Genomic DNA, 21,613 nt, shown 5'->3' on the forward strand with positions numbered 1-21,613 from the left:
TACCGTAAATGATAGTCTACCAATTTGGGCATACAGTTTGCATGGTGCGTTACCCTAGTTCAAACTCAGAAATTCCTTTTTCACATTTCACCTACTTAAAAAAAAGGATCTCCATGCAGATTTAGGAAGCAGGATATTAAAACAAGTTTTCTTATTTTATATTGTTGGATTTTCTTTTTTGATAGGATAATATCCAGGCACAGTTCAAGAACATGGTTATTTTCTTTGAATAAGAAGACGTTACAAAATTTTACGTATGTTGATTTGGTTGCAGTCAGATGGTTGGAAATGATTTGAACTTTTGGATATTGAATTTCCAAAACAATTATAAATGTTGTAAAGTGTGATTTTTTTTTTTTTTTTTTTTTTTTTTTTTTTTTGTATAAAGCTTGATGTTTTGCATTTGTCCAATACTTTTTGGAAATATGTGCTCAGTTTTTTGCTTTTTTTGTTTGTTTATCTGTTTTTGTTTTCTGCTAGAGATGGGACTGTGTACCTTGCAAACTAATTCTCATTTGATAGGAGCACTTGAGAATGTGTACATGGGGAGTGACCTGTATTGCCCAGTCCTTACTTACGGCAGGTGCTTTTATATACCATTGATGTGCAGTAACCACAAAACCCTGTGGAGGAGAGGAGCCTCTCCGTTTTGCAGACAGGAAGCGAGAGAACTCCGGCATCTTGCACAGAGCCACATGAGCTTTAAGTGAAAATACTGGAGCTTTAACTAATATCTGGCCATCTCCAAGGCCCTGCCTCACTTTGTCTCTTTCCTCCGCACACTTGCCGCTTGCTCAGTGTAAGCAACAGATGCTTGGCCTCTGATGTTCATCCATTATCTATTTATGGAATCAGCTTCCTTGAGTTTTTTCTAGAGCATCTGTATTTTTATGAAAATAGGTTTATTTTATAGTTAATAATATGTAATTGTAATTTATTTTTATATTAAACATTTTTAGTAAGAAAGTCTAATAGATGAGACTCATTTCTATTCCTCCCCCAGACTTAAGAATTTTCAACATTTGTTGTTCTCAATTCATTAGTTTTTGTTGTTGTTTTAGCTTGAACTATTTTAGAGAAAATCCAGAAAGGTGGCATGTTATTTTTCCTCCGCCTCAGTGTGCACCTCAGAAAACCTAGCCATGATGCAGTGATCCTGTCTGCCAAGTTAACCATAATTCCTTCCTGTTTTCTAATATCTAGCCCATATTCGCATTTCCTGTCTCTCTGAAAAATGTGTTTTTACAGTTAATTTATCCGAATCAGCATCCAAACAAGGTCCACACGTTGTCCAGTTGCCTTATGTCTCTTTTAATCCAGAGCATCCTCACCCCTCTCCAACCTGCCTCTTGTCTCGTGTCACAGACCTGCTGGAAAAACACTGGCTTAATTTCCCTTTAGAATATCTCCATTCTGGACTTGCCTTTTTGTTTCCAGGGATGGCAGTGGTATTTGATTTCTTTCCATAGCGTGAAAGCCCTGATGGGCTTCAGGTCCCACTATTGGATAAGAGTGCTTGGCAACTGGTGCTGTTTGTGGATCTGGCATCACACTGGGTGCCCAGCAGGAGGGGAAGCTGGGAAGCCTGAATCTCCTACCAGCCTGCACCTGCTGGTCCATCATTGTAGGTCTTGGCGTAATCAAGCGGTGGTTACAGGATACTGGCTTTCTGATTCCATCATTTCTGTCACGTCGATTGGCTGAAAGTTTTCTTTAACAAAGAGGAACAAATTTTCTGTATCTGAGTTCAGGAGAGCAGGACAGTTGGTGAGTTCTTTTACTTTAGTTGCTTATTTTCAGGCTAAGAAGTTGGTTCCCTAGTTACTTGCAGTGGTGAGAGTGATTTTGATTTTGTTTTTGGCTTTCTTGTTTTCCTTTACTTTCATTATGAATGTGGGGATTTTTTCATTTTTTTTAATAAGCTTTTTATGTTAATTCCAGTATAGTTCACATACAGTGTTCTATTAGTTTCAGGCGCACAATATAGTGATTCAGCAGTTCTATACATCACTCAATGCTTATGTTTTTTGTTTAATTTTTTTTTTTTCGAGAGGCACAGAGCATGAGTGGGGGAGGAACAGAGAGAGAGAGAGAGAGAGAGAGAGAGAGAGAGAGAGAGAGAGAGAGTCTGAAGCAGGCTCCAGGCTCCGAGCTGTCAGCCCAGAGACCGATGCGGGGCTCGAACTCACGGACCGCGAGATCGTGACCTTAGCTGAAGTCAGACGCTTAACCAACTGAGCCACTCAGATGCCCCTCAATGTTTATCTTAAGTATGTTCATATATTTTTTAAAGATTTTACTTTTTTTTTTTTAATGTAATCTCGACACCAATTTGGGGCTTAAACTCACAGCCTTGAGACCCACAGTCGCGTGCTCCACTGACTGAGCCACCCAGGTGCCGCGACGCGCCTTGATAAGTATACTCTTTAGTCCCCATCACTTACTTTACCCATCCCTCCACCCACCTTTCCTCTGTGTTTCCGGCACTGTGTTCCCTATAGTTAAGAGTTTGATTGTTGGTTTTTTTCTCTCTCTCTCTCTCTTTTTTCCTTTGTTCATCTGTTTTGTTTCTTCAATTCAGCATGTAAGTGGAATCATATGATATCTGTCTTTCTCTGACTTATTTCGCTTAGCATCATACACTGTGGCTGCATCCACGTTGTTGCAGACGGCAAGATTTCGTTCTGTCTCGTGGCTAATGCTCCGTCGTGTACACACCACATCTTTACCCATTCGTCCGTCACTGGACATGTGGGCTCTTTCCATTCTTTGGCTCTTGTCTGGTGCTCCTCAAACACCGGGGTGCACGTGTGAGGACTTGTGTGTTGTGTTCCAGTCCGTCGACGTCATTATTCTTGCTGGTGCTCAGTTTTCCCCAGACTTGGCAGATGTACCTTTTGGTTGGCTTGAGGGTTTTTTTTGAATGAGCCAGTTCATTTTTGAGAACTTCCTTTTTCTGGCAAAACAAGATGTCCCAAACTGTTCTTGTCAGTTTCGGACTGGTATGTAGGTTCAGCCGTTCCTCCAAGGAGCCCTGACCCCTTTTAGTGGAGAGTAATATTTAGAGATCACAGTCTAAGTGCTAGAAATGCTTCTTTTTCACCACTTGTCTTTTGCTTCATGGCCTTTGTAGTGGAAAGAGCTAGGAGATATTTATTCTTTGTGGGAAAAAATATCTATGAATTTTTTCTCACATTTCCAATTCATATTTGGCCTGATAGGGTTTTTACTTAATTTCTTCGCTTTAAAAAATTATTTTCAAGTGTTTATTTATTTATTTGGAGGGAAAGAGAGAATCCCAAGCAGGCTCTGCACTAACACGGGGCTCGATCTCACGTACTGTGACATTATGACCAGAGCCGAAATCAAGGCGCCTGTGATTTAAAAACAAATTTTAATCTTCTTTCTCTTACGTTGAAAATCTTGTTTTATGACTGTATTGACATAATTACTTGTTTGCTTTATTGTCATATAGTTAACTATATTATACATAATGCCAATATTACTGCTAATAATAAAATGAATATTTCTTTGTAAGGTATTTGTCCTTAGACTCTGCTAGGAATATAAAGTCAAAACGTCACTTGAAAATGGTATTTTTATGTGTGGTGATGTAACCAACCTGATATATTGTTAGACAATTAATTTCAGTTTGGTTTAAATTTTTAGTGATTACTTTCTGTTAAAATTTAATTTTTATGATTTAAAATTATCACATGGTTCCAAAGTTGAAACCGTGGCATCAGTTGCATTTAGAAAAGCTTTGCTTCCATCTTTCTGACATTCTGGGTTATCCGCTCAAGGAAGGTTTCCTTCTGTAGGTGTGGTCGGGTGCAGTCTCCACCTGACTGTGCCTGTCGTGGCGGCCGTGTGAAGAGCTCCGTCCCTCCTTTATTGCAGAATGTGCAAGCACCAGGGTTGATTCAGCCTGTGCCCTTTGCTGGAGCGTTCCCTGACTTGTGCTACAGTGAATACTTTGCATGAAGCAGTTCACGTTTTTGCCAGCTTCTCTGGATAGATTCACAGAAGTGGGACTGCTCTGGCAGAGGGTACATGTCGATTTGATTTTGCCAAATACTGCCAAATTCTGCTCCTTTTCTTGCCAGCACCCAAAATAGAGCATGTTGTCAGACTTTCAGATTTTTACCAGTTAGGTTGTTGAAAAATGGCATCTTATTATTGTCTTATTTTGAAGTCATTTTATCATTGGCGAGGTAGTTCATCCTTTTTTATATTTGAGTCATATTTACCTCTTTTCTGAGCTGTCTGGTGTCTTTTTCTCTTTTTCTTTCTTTTGGCACATTCCTCAATGAGTTCTTGGTGGTGTTCTTCTCAAATTTTAGGAACTCCATTATGTTTTATTTTGGGGGGAGCAAGGAATGGTTTATTCTCACAGGATGAGGCCCTCAGCCTCGGTAGCAGAGGCGCCGCCCTCCCCCCCCCCCCCCCCCCCCGACTCCACCTCTTGGTGTGGCAGCTGCAGGAGGGCCAGGCCAGGGTCCCGTGTGACCGCCAGAGTGGCAGCCACAGGAGCAGCAGCAGCCGCGTAAGGACGGAGTGGCGGCGTTGGGCCGGCTGACTCCGTTCCTCCGTGGATGGTGCTCGAGGGCGGCTGGGGCTGGGGGCTGACTGTGAGGTGGGGGGCCTCTGGACTGGTTCATTCGGCTGTGAAGCTGCTTCTGGGAATGTCACCTGGAAGCCGGTCCGTGCCAGGTGGGAGCTTCTCCCCAGTGGGCGCTGCAGCCTGGACGCGCCCACGGGGCCCGGGGTTCCCGCTGGAGAACAGCACCCCGGGCGGGTCTTGCTTGTTGGCAGAGTGAGGAGGGCACCCCAGCCCTGGGAACTCTTTATGTGTTAGAAAGCTGTTTTTCTGCCCTGTTCGCTGGAGAGGTTACTTCCCCCCCGTGTGTCACTTGTCTTTAGACTTTACCTGTCGTGTGCTTTTTTTGGTCTCCAAATGGAAGTTTATGTAGTCAAATTTGTTACTGTTTCTTCAGTTGCTATATGATATATTTTGAATATATAATTTTTAAAATATGGATCTCCATAAAGATGTTTGTTTATTACACAGTAAAAATTGAAAAAGGCCACGTGTGACCTGGATGTGTGGACACTGTAGAAAGGTTGAACTTAACAGCCGCTCCTAGAGATGTTCTTGGTGTTGTTCTTCTCAAAATGTGACTGTGGCCAGACTTCGAGGGAAAACCGCCTGGGGGGCAGGAAGCCGTGGAATCCGCTCATAGGACCCAGCAGGGCTCAGTAGATAGGGTGATGGCATTTTGTGTGTGGGCACATGTGTGAGAGAGGGAGTGGGGTTCCCAGGTGTGTAGGTCAAGGAACTGCATTAGCCGCGATGTATCTGGACTTTATCAGAGAAGTCAGCAACGTCTTTCATCATGTTCTTGTGTTTGCGGGCTGGGTCTAGGTGCAATTAGATGAATGAGGAAGCAGTTGTACTCAAAGGGTGTTTGACAGATTAGCACCAAGCTGGAGAAATGTTATCAGGTGGTAACTGACATGCAGATGACTCAAGAATTTAAATTTTACTGGAACCTCATGTGAATCAACAATATTAGGTGGAGGCCAAAAAACTAAGGCAATCTTAGGATGCGTTAATTACAGGTATAGTATTAGAGATAGCAGTGTACTTCCAGTTGACCAGAACTACACGTGTGGAGTTCTGTGATCGGTTCTGAAAATATCGTCAGGCCGGGTGGATAGAACACCAGTGTGTTCAAGAGCGAAGTGAACAGGGGCGCCTGGGTGGCGCAGTCGGTTAAGCGTCCGACTTCAGCCAGGTCACGATCTCGCGGTCCGTGAGTTCGAGCCCCGCGTCGGGCTCTGGGCTGATGGCTCAGAGCCTGGAGCCTGTTTCCGATTCTGTGTCTCCCTCTCTCTCTGCCCTTCCCCCGTTCATGCTCTGTCTCTCTCTGTCCCAAAAATAAATAAACGTTGGAAAAAAAAAAAAAGTTTTAAAAAAATAAAAAAAAGAGCGAAGTGAACAAAATGGTAAGTAGATGGGGAATTTTGTCACAGAAAGAGAAGAATTGGAGGAACTAGAATGCTCGCTCTAAGTGCATAGTTCTCCGCAGGGACAGCTTTGTTCCCTGAGGATGTATGCAGGTGTCTGGAGACATTTTGGTTTTCACAGCTGGGTGGGTGCTGCTGGCATGGGCGTGTGCGGGCAGGGACCCCAGGTCGTCTCAGGCATCATCCACGCACTCTGTGCAGTTCCCGCAACAGTTATCTGGTCCAAGATGTCATAGAGCTGAGGTCAGGAAATCCTTTTTCAGACTAACCCGGTTTGACTGCGACCCGTAGTAAGGACAGAACTGCGTTTTACCTCGTAGCCCAGGGCACACACACGAGGAGCTGGAGTTAAAATTTCATGAGCCAGCGCGTGCCCCGTTTCCTGACCTGGAGCGCACCGTACCCCGTAGAAATTGGTTCGACTGTGTGCCATGCCGTTAACCAATGGGAAAAAACGATCAGTCATAAGCCGTGGTTTGAGTATAGGCCTAAGTGATACCAGAGAATGAAACTAAGCCCAACTGGTAAAGCGGTGTGTGATGAATCGCGCTTTTGTGCAAGACAGCACTTTCCTGCTATTGAGCCGCAGAGAGAGAGAACATACTGCGTGACTAGGGAGTTCACCACCACTGGGGTTGTTACAGGGGTTCTCGGAACGTGAGATCTGTGAATAGGTATCATGGGGTCTTAGAACTTGGATGAGAAGATAATTACATCTTCACTTTCAGTAAATAAGTTTTTATTAAGCTCTAACTGAAATTCAGCGTTTTCTTCATTTAGGAGTTTTCTACTCATAATCTACTTCAAAATTAGAGTTATATGAATCAATTCTAGAACTTATTTAATATGTTAATAAATAAGCACTAATTTTTACTATGTGATAGGTTTTTTTTTTTTCCCCGATGTAAAAGCAAAAGAGCCTTTATTCGAGCTAGCTCGAGCTCAATCCCCTACCTGCATCGACGCAGCGGTGAGATACCGGGGAGAGTCTATGTGATAGTTTTTAAAAATTATTTTAATAATTGAGTTTTAATGCAGTTGTTTCCTTTGTAATCTTTTGGATGCATTTACAGTTTTTATTCTGAGAGCAAATTGAGGGCCTTTACTAGACTTCCAAAGGATCTTTGGCAAAATTGGTCATAGCCTCTGCACTAGATAGGTGGCTTTTGGGGTTGTTTTATATATCTGTTATTTGTCAAATGTATTTAAAGATTACAATAGAAATAGACATAATCTTTGCCAATGAATATGATAATTGCTCTTTTGTCATATGGGTTTAATATATTCTTTAATTGATCTTCTTTCAGATCCCCAATATGTGTATGTGTGGTAGCTATTCAGATAGAGATTTACAAATTTTAAGAGGACCATAGGGGAAACTTTCACTTTTTGATCCCCCTCCCCCCAGTGCTGACTTAGGAGCTGGGTAGAGATTGCTGGCAGCAGAACCCAAGTGTAACTTGCCATGAAAGTTGCCAGTTAGGGCTCACCAACGCGTAGCCACTTCCAGCAGGTATTTGCTAAGTAGACGCTGTTGGCAGGTATAACTGAGGCATTTAAAAAAGATGTTGGCTTACAGGTTTCACAGCAGGCTGTGTGTTCTGGCAGGGAATTGTTTTATTTTTAATGTTTAAAGGTGTTTGTGCACTGGATGGAGTTTTAAGAGTTTATAAAAGGGGAGATGTGTGTGTGTCAGGGGGTGGGGCGGTACAGGTGTTTTAGTCCAGAAAACTTGCTTTTCGTCTAGAAGATGACTCTTCCCCCATTTCAATAAACTTGGTCTTTGTTTTTTTAAGTTTATTTATTTTGAGAGAGTGAGTGAGAGGGGAAGGGACGGCGGGGGGAGGGGGGGGACATAGGATCCGAAGCAAGCTCTGCTGATAGCACAGAGCCTCACGTGCGCCTCAGACTCTCGAACTGCGAGATCATGACTTGAGCCACCCAGGCGCCCCTGAACTTGGTCTTTGTCCACTTTGGCGAACTAGCATCAAGATGTTCGAAGTAGTAGGCTCCCAGTGAACAGGTGTACAGTGTGATTGCTGGAGACCACACCTTCATGTTCAGACAAAAGGATGTTGGATGGAACCATCACAAAAACCAAATGCGTATATGCAGGGGAAGAGGAGACTGCTTTCCTGGATGAGGACTGCTGGTTCCGAGAGCGGTTGCTCTCGCGCGACTGCCAGTTCACGTTCCCGCCCACAAAGTGACAGTGCCCTGTGGAAGTCCCTTCTCACAGAAGAGGAAACAGACTTGGGAACGTTGAGCCACCTCCCGGTAGAGATGCGATCTGAATTCAGCCTGAGTGAAGAGAGGAAACTCTTAATTTGCACTCTGTAGTTATCTGAAGGGTGGTTCAATATAAAACAAACCCATTTACTTCATTTTTACAGAAACCTCTTGAGGTTTGGGAGGTCAGCCACTTCCAAGGTGCTATAATTAGTGCTATTAGATTTTTTTTAAAGTAGGCTCCACACCCAACACGGGGCTCGAACTCACAACTCCGAGAGTTGCATGCTCTACGGACTGAGCCAGCCGGGCGCCCCTGATTAGTGCTGTCAGCGGGAAGGGCGGGGAAAAGACCCCTTCGGAATGAACACCGTGGGAAGGAGTAAGTGTGGGCCTGGTGAGGACATTTTACAGCCGTTTCTTTAAGCTTTCCAGAGCAGAGTTTGTTCTGTGAAAGTTTTAGGTAATGAAATGCGTGTGGTTTTAAAGAGTATTCTTAAAGTATATTGTTTAAGAAACCATGTTTATGTAAGATTCCAAAAACCCGTATTGAAGTATTCTTTCATCTTTTACCTAAGCTGTTAACGTGGAGTCGAAAGGCTGTCGTCCAGGTGATTGTTTCCTGTACTGGTAACACGAGTGTGCTCTGAGGCGTGGCTGTGTTTTCTTTTTAATGCTTTGCATGTAGTTGGAGGCACCAGCATTGGAAAGAAAGCAGTGCGTCCTGTCTGCTGCCCTTTTTACCACGGGGTTGGATGGTGACCTGTTAGGGTTAGCGTGGCTTGGCTGCAGGCGAGGAGACGGACCTCCCGTAAATGCTGGACACGGTGAGCAGAAGAGTGAGTCCGTGTACTCAGCCTGTTTCGAACAAACGCTTCTGGGTAGCTTGAGCAAGAGGAGATTTGGGGTTGCCCTGGTGAGTTTTTACTGGTTTGGAGAAGAGGGCCAGTTGAGTTTCAATTTCATTGATTGAGATACTGGTAAAATATTTAAAAGCAAATCTCCACCTTTAATCCTTTGTTCTTTGCATTGGCTCTCTAGTAACTTAAAATAGCTGTCTCTGGTTTTGTGGGGGGGGTTTGTTGTATTGGTTTTTTTGGTCTATTGTTTCCGATAAGTACTAAAATTTTGTTTCAGAGTTGTTAAATCCACCCGAAGTAGTGTTTCATTTCCACGGTAATAATCCTTGTGGATGCTATTTCTCAGGCAGAGGTTTATGCAAAGGTAAATATACACCTTTAGGAAAGAACCTTGCTTTCCTGTCGGGAAGAATGAAGAAAGGAAACAGCTGACGTATCTTCTGCCTTTCGCGCAGACTGTTGTGGCGAGAGTGCACGGCGCAGGGACCTTGCAGGTTAAAGTCACAGGACCTGCCGTCCTACCTGCTCCAAACAGAGGTTTCTTCCTTGAAAACATGCTGCTCGCAAGTAGGCACTTCTTTAGAGAGCGGAGGACCCACAATAGTGTGTTTTCGTTTTAAATATTGTTGTCTCGGGTAATTTGCATAAAGATTTTTTTTAAGGAAACATTGGTCTTTGTAAAATTGTAACTGTATTAGTCTGCAACATTATCAGAACATTAGTCCAGTGATCGAGACTTGATAGTTATTTCTCACAGGTTTAAAGTTTTGTTCCAGAGCTCTTACCAGTGGAGAACAGACAAACCAAAGCTGGAAGGATCGGATACTGTTACTGGAACTTTTGACTCAAATTTGTTTTTCATTTTACATGTGAAGCATCATATTAGAGACCGAGGGAGGGCCTAGAACCGTGAATGAGGTCCCTCAGGAAAGCTACCATTCAAGTGGGACCTCTGACGGCTGGTTCTTTATGTAGTTTACTCCTCAAAACAAACTTCTTACTTTCATATTATAATGAAGGAAATCTGAGCTCACACGTGTCAGATAAGTCACTCAGATACAGCTCTTCAGCTGAGATGCCAGCTGTTCTGTGCCCTGCGGCGAACCCCCAGGTGCCCATCGCCCTGTGCGCTGGGCAGGCTCGTGGGCTCATAGACGAGGCGGAGCGGCCGCCTGCGCGGCGTGGGCTCGTTTCTTCTCTTCACCGTTTCGCCCGGAACAACTCCTCCTGCGCTTGTCATAAAGGAGAAGAGTCCTGTGTTTCTCCTTCCCGCGACGGAGTGAGTGTCGAAACTGGCGGGGCTGCAGAGCTTGGGTTTAAAGCTCAGGTTTTCGGGGGCAGCTCCTGGGTAGCTCTGCCCTCAGGGAGCTGTGCGGTTACAGTTTACACACCCTCCCTGTCTGGGAACCTTCTTTTTTAACCCCTTGATAAGGTATCTCATTCCTGTTTGAGGTATTAAATGCTGAACTCTTAGTGTTGGGCGTTTGGTTGCCCTTAATATACCTTACTATTAGTTGTTAATTTGGCCGTTCTATGCAGAAGTCTTAGGTTCAAGAACTTGGTTTTATCAGTTTTCTGGGGTCTGAAAATTCTTGGACTTAGTCACAGAAGGGAGGCACTGTGCGAAGGGGAGGGCTAGAGGGAGAGCGAGAATTAGGCTCCTGTCTCACCATCTCGTGAACTGGGAGATTGTGACTTAGGCCGAAATCAAGAGCTAGATGCTTAACTGAGCCACCTAGCCGCCCCTCAGAGTTAATCTCTATTAGCACTTATCTAGTGGATTTAAAGGTAGTTCTAGTAGGCCACTTTATTTAGGCTTGGTAGAACCTGGAAACTTGTTTCTTTAAAAACAGCAACAGAAATCCTAGTTCTTTGCGGGTGGAAGTGCTGTTACTTGCTGGATTTCTGCCCTTGACTTTACTTTTTTTCCATTTACTTCAACGTTTTATGTGCGATCAGTAGCTGAACCACGTTAATAATGGAGACTTGTATTTCCACTTTTTTCCCTATAAACAGTAGTAATCTCTCTATAAGGGATTTTTTTGAGGGTGAGGGACCTCCTCCTCCCTATGCTCGTCAGTACATTCTTGTTCCCTTTGTGCTCTTGCCTAGTTGGGTGTTCCTTCCCAAATCTTTCATTTCTGGTAGTTGGGAAAGGGGTGCTTCCTGTCTTTGGGATCCGTAGGTACATCTGTCGGTTTTAGTCTTGTCACAAATGACGGAAACTATCCTGTTAGCAAAGTGATTGGGTGGGAGGTGAATTTGCCTGGTTGGTCTTGCTTCGTCTATAAAGCAGGAGCCCTTGGAAGAGCTGGATGGTTTTGCCGGCTCCTGTTGGAGACTGTGGCTGTAGGGTAAAGAGGATCTCAGAGTGGTGGCGACTGGAGCGCCAGAACCCTGGGGTAAACACAGGACCCCCGTAATAACGACTTAACATCTGTACAGCTAAACACAGTCAGTAATTCTTGTTTTCTGACGTCTGAGGAGGTGGTGGACGGGGAGAGTAGACCCAGAAGTGGCAATTGTGGCTTGAGTGGAGAGAGGCCAGGAGCTGAGGAGGACTGGGGCCGCCGAGTAACGGCAGGTGCTTAGCACCACCGGGCACTTGGCGAGGGTGGGCTGTTACGAATACTGATCGGTACTTACACAGACTCACAGTTGAGGACCATCTTTCACGCGCGTGGTTACTTTCCAAAGGTGTCGGGGATTGCCAGAGTTAACACCAGAGACGGAGAAGAGCATTTAAAGAGGATACTGCTCACCATTCTCTGCTGCTTGACCAGGCTGGACAGAGAAGCAGTTTATCATTTGGAGAGACCAAAGCAGGACTGATAGAGCTCCCATTTTGCTAACTCATAAAGCTGTTTTCAGTCCCCCTTCCATAATCATGGCCTTACTTCAACCCAAGGTCTGTGGTTCCATGGCATTCTTTTATTTTTTTATTTTTTTTTATTTTTCTTAATTTTTTTTTAACACATGCTCGCTTTCTCTGTATTTTCCCCTGGGGCAGTGGGAAATGGGAAGTTAACTACTGCCTAGTGTTCGGACGGGGCCTGAGCAAGTACAGTAAAGCTTCGGGGCTATAAATATGCCTTGTTGTCTTGTTTTCTGTCTTAATTTCCATCCAGGTTCTAATATCCCATAATTGTTATAATTACTAGGTCACAGTTAACTAGTGAAGAATTAAGTGAGCAGGTCGGGAGGACAGAAAAGCTTACTTGTGATGGGCTTGGAGCCCATAGAAAAGCCATCGCCAGGAGTAAAGCTGAGGAGTGACCTGATCTGACTTTTAACAAAATTGTGGGTGGATTCTAGATGTATTTTGAGGGTGGAATGACTTGATGTGCCAGTGTGGAAGGCGAGAAGAGGGAAGAATTGTCAGTGGTGCTGAGGGCAGTGAGGGCAGACGAGGTGGAATGCTGCTTGGAAGTTTGTTTGGAGCTGTGCTTTTCTTGTGTTCGGGGAAACAGTGGGGTACACAGGAGCGCAGGACCTTGCCCCCTTGTATCCCCAGGTCCAGTGTCCCCCACAAAACAAAAACCAGGTTCTCTGATGCAGTGGTTCAGCCTGTGGGATACGAACCGCTGAGTCTTGGGTTATAGCAGAGGGCCTGGAAGCTGACAGGAGTTTCGCTGAAATAACCTGCATTTTAATTGACCAGAAAGGGAAAAGAAATCACGGGAACGGGCATCCTGTAGTTGCACAGCTCCAGCTCCAGACCACGTTACAGTTCCCTTGCTTGTAAGACCCACCGTATTTATCTCGAGAAGTCCGGTTTTGAGAAAAACCGTGTTCGTTGATTTTGGGCAGTAGTTCATATGAAAATTAGTTCCGATTCTGCAAAGGCTAAGAGTTTACATCTATTCACTTTCATGTTAGAATTGGGGCTAACATTTTTCCTTTGTGGTTTGAGTCGTCCCTTCATTTCGGCTTTATGATTTTGAGGCTGGACAGGACCTCAGGGATTGCTAGGCATGGACTTTGGGGATCTGTGGGTCTGGATTTTAACTGTGATTTGTTGCATAACTGGGCAAGATCCTTAAACTTTGTGTTTCAATGACTGACTCTTGAAAACAGAGTTTAGTAGTGAATCTGCTAACCCGTGTCCTTCTAAAGACACAGCCAAGTAGTGTGTGTCGGGGTGTGCCTGGCACTGACTGGAGACTCATTAATATTAGCTGTCGTTGACGTCAGCTGCTCCACGGCCATTGTCGTATACGTGAGACCAGTAAGGCGCAGGTTGTAAATAACTTGTCCCAAGTCACGTGATTCAGTTTGAAGACTAAACCCTGTCTCTCCGTTTCTGTCTCAGATGTTTGCAGTAATGAAACATCTTTTTTTTTTTTTTTTTTTTAATTTTTTTTTTTCAACGTTTTTTATTTATTTTTTTGGGACAGAGAGAGACAGAGCATGAACGGGGGAGGGGCAGAGAGAGAGGGAGACACAGAGTCGGAAACAGGCTCCAGGCTCTGAGCCATCAGCCCAGAGCCCGATGCGGGGCTCGAACTCACGGACCGCGAGATCGTGACCTGGCTGAAGTCGGACGCTTAACCGACTGCGCCACCCAGGCGCCCCTGAAACATCTTTTAAAGATGGTGAATGACTTTTTATTCTAGAAATTGAATCTCATTTTAGAATGTGTTTCCTTTCTGTTTTCCTTTAGGATTTGGAGTTTCATGGCGTAATGAGATTTTATTTTCAAGATAAAGCTGCTGGAAACTTTGCAACAAAATGCATTCGGGTCTCTAGTACGGCCACCACGCAAGACGTGATCGAGACGCTGGCAGAGAAATTCCGCCCTGACATGCGGATGCTGTCGTCCCCCAAGTACTCCCTCTATGAAGTTCACGTCAGCGGAGGTCAGTGTGCACACGCGGGGTACTGGCGGGGTAGCCTCTGCTGTGTGGACAACTTCTAAGCCACTCCTGTGTGCAGAGCGCATCTCTGTCACAGCATTGCTTTGCCGCTGGCCCTTCTCTTCCTGGGGACGTTGGGGGGTGTTTGTGCATCTGCGAAACGTTCAGACAGGATCCCGGGAATTAGATTTGGTGGAAGTTAGGATGAATGTATTGTACACTTATTTTCTTCAAAGAACTAGCATGACGTTTCATCGTTAAAACTCGCCAGTGGATCCAGGCGCCCATACACATTGATGAAACCGTATGTTACTTGCTTTTGGAGAACTAGTTCACGTAACTTTTTTTTTTTTTTTTTTTTTAACTTTTTAATGTTTGTTTTCGAGAACAAAAGTGAGCATGAGTCGGGGAGGGGCAGAGAGAGAGAGGAAGACACAGAATCAGAAGCAGGCCCCATGCTCTGAGCTGTCAGCACAGAGCCCGACACGGGGCTTGAATCCATGAACGGTGAGATCATGACACTTAACTGACTGAGCCACCCAGGTGCCCCTCCTGTAACTTTTATGTATAGATTATGATACTACAATTTAATCCAGTTAAAATATTATGGGTATGAATCCTCAATCTTACAAAAATGAGTATTTTTGTAATGTGAGATTGTATATTTTCCTTATTTGGAATACTTAGGGTATCTTGGGGAAACTTATGTAGTCATTTCTCCTTGTTTTAATGTTTGAAACTTTTGAAAATATCCTACATATGAGATGGCAGTTTAAGTTGGACTGATTAGAAATGTAGAAATTTGGGGTGCCTGGGTGGCTTGGTTGAGCATCCGACTCGGTTTTGGCTCAGGTCGTGATCTCACAGTTCACGGGTTTGAGCCCCGTGTTGGGCTCTGCGCTGAGTATGGAGCCTTCTTGGGATTCTCCCCCCCTCCCCCCCCCCCCCGCCCCAACCCCCCTCTCGGACTCCCGTGTGTGTGCTTGCTCACTCTTCAAAAACAAACATTAGAGATGTAGAAATTTATACATTTTTTAATGAGTGCTGTGGAAATATTGAGTCCCCTATAAAATATATTGTGTCTCCTCTCTCTGCCTCTCCCCTGCTCATGCTCTCTCAAAAATAGATGTAAAAAATTTTTTAAAAAAGACAGATTCCAGTTAATGCAACAGCTAAAGGATTACATATATAGCACAAACCCAATTTAAATACCTGTTAAATTCCATCCAGAAATGCTCTTTGAACATGCGTTATTGGTCTTGACTTCAAAATTGCAGCTTTCTTTGTATATTTGAAGTAGGGTAAGAATTCTTGTACTGCATGGAATTCAGGTATGACCAAACACTTTTCCCTTGGAGAGTAGGAGATACAGGCCGTATTTGTTTGTTACTCTTTCAACATTATGAGGAGATCCCACTGCATAAGCCACACCAAAGCTAGATTTGATGATAGAGGATAACCTTAATTTTGGATGGTTTTTCTGAGGTTGAATTTTTCCTTTGGCTCAGAATCACTATAACTAGGTTGTTGAGAAGAAACTACAACTTTTTCCTTAAAATTTTCTTTAATTAAAAAGTAAACTGTGTTGCGGTAAGGAGGTGAAAACTCGGCGAAGGTGTCTGGAGGCGGTCTCCTCTGTACCCGCGGTGAGCGGTGCGCCAGGACCCTGTGGCTCTGGCCATCCGCACCCCTGCACTCGGAGCAGCGGGCTCCCCCTGTGCCCCTGCCGCCAGGAGGAGCCCTCTGTCCGAGCTCTGTTCTTTCACGTCCTAGGGCCCTGGGGCGTCGGGGGCGGGGCTCGTTTCATTGAGTAGTTAGATTCAGACAAGTTATGGACTGTTTGTGCGCTAACAACTTGGTATGTGTTTGGAAAATAGTGCACAGAAAATGAAAGGAAAAGGACAATTTTCATTCCATTTTTACTGACCGTTCTTGCCTGATGGGGTTTGTGTGCCTCTGGCTCCTGGGTGGGGAGCGGAGCCCTCGATCCCTCTCCGGGCAGGTCTGGGGTGCTGCCAGTGGGAGGGACCGTGCCGCCTGTTGTGCATGCGGGCTGCCTGCGGCGGGTGTGACTTGTTCCCCTGAAAACCGAAAAGGCTCCTCAGTGAGTGTGCAGGGAGCCTTGGTGCATGTTTGGAGACCGCCGCTCCCGAGGGCTGAGTTCTGGGCCCAACGCGCACATCCACCACCGGGGAAACTCCACCGTTACCCTTTTTGTGGGTAGCATTCCTTGGTGAACCCAATTGGAAAATACTTTCCCAAAAATTGTGCTGTTTTAAAACCAACCAACAAAACCCACTGAGGCAGAAAGGTATCTTCAAGTTACAAAGTTGTAGTAGGGACCCTGACTGTACTTCCGTTTCCTAGTTTGCCACACGCACGTGAGAATGGCTCACCCTTGTTTTGTTTTACTTTTGTGATTTAGACTTGATTGTTGTTAAAACTAGCTCTCTAAAAAATGCACGTGAAGGATTTTGATATAGTACAAATCTTGCGACAAGAAAAACTGGGTAATTTGGGTTTGTAGCACCAGTTTCAAACTTCTTGGTCCAGTCCCTCATTTATTGCTCTGATTTTTCATCTCATTTTTTCAGTTCATAAAACAAATTAGAACTTACTATTTCTGTGTTCTTATAATCTGCTTGCGTATAGTACTTACTAAAAGTCTTTATCAGTCTGTGTTTTAAGTCTGTCCTGTTGACTCCTGCTTCCTTGACCACAGTATTTCTTCAGCTGGCCTCTGTCTCCTGTGTTTGCTAAAGACCTCCTTGCAGGCTGCGGTAGGTGGTCCAGGTGAGCGGGCTCTGCAGGAGCCCCTCTGTGGGCCCCGGGACTTATTAGAACTCAAGCAAGAAGGAACACGCTAAACGTAGTGGCACGCTGTCGGAACCGAGGGACGGGACGGTGGCTTCTCTAGGTGACCTGAGGGCTGGGTGGCGAGCGTGGGAGGATCGGAAGGAGCCAGGAGGGCGAGCACCACGGTCACTCGCTCCCGGGCCTGTGAGGAGCTGTCACGGAGGTCAGCGGAACTTTGTGTCCTCTTAACGTTACTCTCTTAGCCTCCAGCTGCATAGGAGATGGTTTACAGAGGGAGGCTTCACGGAGCCCTCTATTTTCTTCTAGTTTGTGTGCATTTCTCTTTTCCCGACTGGATTCTAAAAGTTGTAAGGAAATTATCCCTGGTCAGTGTTTGGCATTGGGTACGTGGTAGTATGTGTTCTAGTACCAACACAATAGTAGATCGTTAAAACTCCCGCTTGCTATTTTGGATTACATTTCAGCCTGTTAGTACTGGTGGTAATAAGGGATTTTATGTCGAGGAAATGAAACGTATGTCAGAACGTTTTATTAGCTAGTGCTGTTAAGTAACCATGACTTAATTTTTTTTCATTTCATTATTTGAAGAAGAAAGAAGATTGGATATAGATGAGAAACCCCTTGTTGTGCAGTTGAATTGGAATAAAGATGATCGAGAGGGCAGATTCGTTCTTAAGAATGAGAACGATGCCCTTCCTCCTAAGGTACGTTCCATCCAGGTCTCGTGCTGACAGTGTCCCGGGCCCAGGGTTGCCGAAACACACATGTCATGGGAATGTGATAAGGGCTTCACTTTTTGCTTCTCTTCTTAAATGACCTGAATGACCCTTCGTGCAGAAAAAAATGTAAGCAGAACCCTGCTTCTCTGTTTCATCCTGTTTCACTGAATAATGCCTAATGTTGCCCTTTACTTTTCCAAAGAAGCATTATGTCAGCTTTTGTTATTAAGAGATTTAATGATGAAGTAACCACCAGTTTTGTTTTTTTTTTACCAAGTTATAAAGTCCAAATCTGTTTTAATAAAAATCAGAAGGGAAAGTAAAGTTTTAATAACCTATTCACGTGTGAATTTTCAGATACAGCTTCATAAGGTACAGTGAAAACCTTTTCCGTGTTGTATGTGGACTTTCTTGGGTTAACGTAATTGAGTGATTCTAAAACTTTCTCAGGCAGTAGGTGTCCGGAGCTCCTGTGCTGCTGGTTGTTTTCCATGGAACACTATGGAATAGGGGTCAAGCTGGAAAATAATGATAATTTCTGTGTGAAACAAAGTGGTAGCAAACGCAGAGGTCAAGAACACTTAGAGAAAAGTCCCCAACAGGTGGGGACACGAGTGCCATTACTCCCTTTTGGAAACGAGAGTTTCATGGTGTTGTGACGCGGGTGCTCCATGTTGAGGAGTGTTCTTGGCCTTTCTTGTTCTCTGCTCTAGTGCTTGTTGCTTTTGTAGCAGATTCTTGTGAAGTAATAACGGGCATCTCTCTTCTTTCTTCTCTGGCCCGTGTTTTATTTCATCTCTGCACCGTGACCTCAGCTGAGTGCCCCGCTGTGGGCCAGAGAGGCTCATTTGTGGGCATCCGAGCCCTTGTTAGGGTGAGGACAGCACGGGCGTAGCTGGTGGCAAGGATGGGGGCGCCAGCGTAGATGAAGCGGAGGCCAGTTTAGTTCCCAGTACAGTAACATTTCTTGGCTAGTCTCGAATGTTCACAGTCAACCTATTAATTAGATTAAAAAAAAACTTTTGTCTCTGTGTCATCTGCTCGCAGGCCAAGTTGTAAATTAAGAATAGGCAAGCAAATAAGATCTGGAAAAGAACGTACAAAGTTTTGCACAAACAGTACTTAGTTTTGCATCCAAAAAGCCAGTTTCTTATGGCTACTCCTATATTTGTTTTAAGGTTAGAAAAATCACGTATGAAGTAGATAGTGATTTAAACACTTAGCTATTTCTGTATTTTGATTAGGTTCCTTTTTTTTTTTTTTAAAGTAACTTAAATTTTATTGAAAATCTGGTTTCCTGAGTCCCACTCCGGTTTTCTTTACTGGGTTTGGTTTTCCGTTTGCTTGCTTGCTTGCATATTCATTTTGAATTGAGGTAAAAGATACACGTGGTGAAATGCGGAGATCTTGAACGTGTAAGTTTTGGTAAATACACGCCTGTAGCCGTCAGCCCAGTCAAGATAAAGAACCTCTCCATTCCCCAGACCTTTCCTTGTCTCGGGAGCTGGGTTTTGGCTGTAATCAAGAGGAAGTCAGCTAGGCCAGAGAGTGCTTTCTGTGATTCTGTGCCGACAGCTGCCTTAGTGATGATGTTACTTTTATCAGAAGGCTCAAAGCAATGGACCTGAAAAGCAGGAGAAAGAAGGTGTTATCCAGAACTTCAAGAGAACTCTCTCCAAGAAAGAGAAGAAGGAGAAAAAGAAGAGAGAGAAAGAGGCAGTGAGGCAGGCATCTGAGAAAGATGATCGGCCTTTCCAAGGGGATGACCTGTAAGTAATTCTGGAAACGGCTCCGTCTCTGTCCTATTTAATGAAGCAGACCTTGTTAAATTACCAGATAAACTGTGAGAAGGACAAGCGTCAGTTAAGAAATGAGCTTGGGTGCTTGGCTCTTCTGTGCTGAGGGGAGCTGAGGGGTCTCCCCTAACCAGGTTCCTGGCTGGCAGGGGCAGACCCCTCTCCCCGGGTTTGCTAATCTCAGGTAATCAACCTGCTGAACAGTATTGTTCTTAGCATACTATTGTCAGTGTTTTCTTTGTTTTGGGCCTTTCGTTTCTGGGTGTTTTTTTTTTTTTTTCCTCCTTTGGTCCTTAAATTAAGGCGGCAGTGGTTTCTTTTTTTTTTTTTTTTAAACGTTTATTTATTTTTGAGACAGAGCATGAACAGGGGAGGGGCAGAGAGAGAGGGAGACACAGAATCGGAAGCAGGCTCCAGGCTCTGAGCCATCAGCCCAGAGCCCGACGTGGGGCTCGAACTCATGGACCGTGAGATCGTGACCTGAGCTGAAGTCGGACGCTTAACCGACTGAGCCACCCAGGTGCCCCGGCAGTGGTTTCTTAAATACACTGAACACCTCATCAGGGGTTGGCAGGACCAGTGAGAAGAGCAGCTGTGCCTTTTTTTTTTTTTTTTTTTTTTTTTAACATTTGAGAGAGAGACCAAGTGTGAGTGGGGTCAGGGCAGAGAGAGACAGGGAGACACAGAATCTGAAGCAGGCTCCAGGCTCTGAGCTGTCAGCACAGAGCCTGATGTGGGGCTTGAACTCATGAACCATGAGATCATGACCTGAGCCGAAGTCGGATGCTTAACCGACTGAGACACCCAGGTGCCCCGCAGCTGTGCCCTTTTAAGGTTCAGCCGCACTGTGTCGTTGGCTCCGGCCCCACCAAGGTTGCACTTCCCCGACTAAAGGAATTTGAGCTTCTGACCTCAGAGCTGATGGAATAAGGGAGACCCTTGCATTTTGATTATAACAGAAAAGACACCTCAGAAGATACTGACCTTTCCCCTTAGCTGCAAGATCTCGGTGGAGACCCGTCAGTTTTCACATTAGCTGGCCCTTCATGTAGCCGTCAGGTTATCATGGTCCCTCTTAGGTCCCTCCTCGCCTCCGTGGTGCCTGCATCATGGCCTCTGTGCTGTTCTATTGCTGAAGTAACAGGTGTTCATTTTAGAAAGTCAGAACACAGATTTTTCGGAAAGGGGGAGAGAGTTACCTGTCGTCCCAGGAGCCGAGAAGGAAACGTGGTTTGTCTGGTGCGCAAATATGTACACTTCATACGTTTATGTAGAGTTTTTAAACGGAATCAGAGCTTTCCACATGACCTCTTTCCACTAAAATCTATCACATAAATACATACATATATTCGTAAGTATATATTTTCACAAAAATGTAATTTAAATGATTATGTAGTAGTCTGTCTTGCAGTGTTTCCCAAAACTGATTTCATCAGCCCTCTTTGTTTTGTACTTGTAGGTAGTTCACAGGGTTTGTTGGTGTTACAAGTAACTCTTGTGACCGTCCTTGCTCACAACTCTGGGGACTCATCCTTAAGGAGCACTCAGGAAGGAAGAGCGGCTCAGGGACAGCCCGGGACACGTACGTGGCCAGGCTGCTCCTGGAGGCATCTTCCACAGCCCACGAGCCTCCTCGCTTCCTCCTACTCTCTCTCTTCACAGTGCACAACACCTCGAGAAACTCCAGTTTATTTTGTCGTTAACAGCGTAGCTGTCTTTCCACGCATCACTAACCATTTACTCACCAGCCATTTCCCTTGTGTTGTAGCAACTTCTCCAAGTCTGTCTTTGTTGTTTGATACTAAGTATTCTGTATATATTGCGGATTATTAACCATTTGTTAATGATGTTTAGAGTGGAATTGAGCCCATTTTGGATTGCATCAAAGTGGGTTTATATCTTAATCTGTCAGACAGCGAGGCCTGTGTAATGAACATGAGCTGTTGAGTATAGTTATTACTTACACAGTAGGGCTCTGTTTAGCATAGTTACACAATAGAAATTGTTTATGTTGCTTATACATGAAAAATATCAAAAGGAAAGTTTGAAAATTACGCTACGGTTTGTCCTATCCAATTAGCTTCCTTTATGGAGTAATCCATTGTTTGTGTTAAGAAAATGAGCTGCTTAAGGGCACCTTGGGTGGCTCAGTTGATTAAGTGTCCAACTCTTGATTTTTGGCTCAGTTCAGGATCTCATGGTTGTGGGGTTGAGCCCTGAGGCGGGCTCTGCTCTTAGTGTGGAACCTGCTTAGAATTCTGTCTTCCTCTTGCTCTGTCCCTCCCCTGCTTGTGTGCTCACGCATG

At 44.6% G+C, this 21,613-nt stretch overlaps 1 protein-coding gene across 20 annotated transcripts in view; it reads left to right on the forward strand.

The window, feature by feature from the left end:
• The window catches only part of AFDN (afadin, adherens junction formation factor), a 142,601-nt gene that overhangs the window by 23,603 nt on the left and 97,385 nt on the right, over window positions 1-21,613 (forward strand). For 12 of the 20 annotated variants that reach the window (XM_045500283.1, XM_045500285.1, XM_045500290.1 and 9 more), the window contains exons 2-4: window positions 13,783-13,978; window positions 17,381-17,496; window positions 19,117-19,280. In XM_045500283.1, the coding sequence (XP_045356239.1) occupies window positions 13,783-13,978; window positions 17,381-17,496; window positions 19,117-19,280 (476 nt within the window). The remainder of the gene's footprint in view (window positions 1-13,782; window positions 13,979-17,380; window positions 17,497-19,116; window positions 19,281-21,613) is intronic. The other 8 variants (XM_045500284.1, XM_045500302.1, XM_045500300.1 and 5 more) reach the window with 3 other exon arrangements.

Source organism: Leopardus geoffroyi, chromosome B2 (genome assembly GCF_018350155.1).
Source record: "Leopardus geoffroyi isolate Oge1 chromosome B2, O.geoffroyi_Oge1_pat1.0, whole genome shotgun sequence".
NCBI classification, from domain to species: domain Eukaryota; kingdom Metazoa; phylum Chordata; class Mammalia; order Carnivora; family Felidae; genus Leopardus; species Leopardus geoffroyi.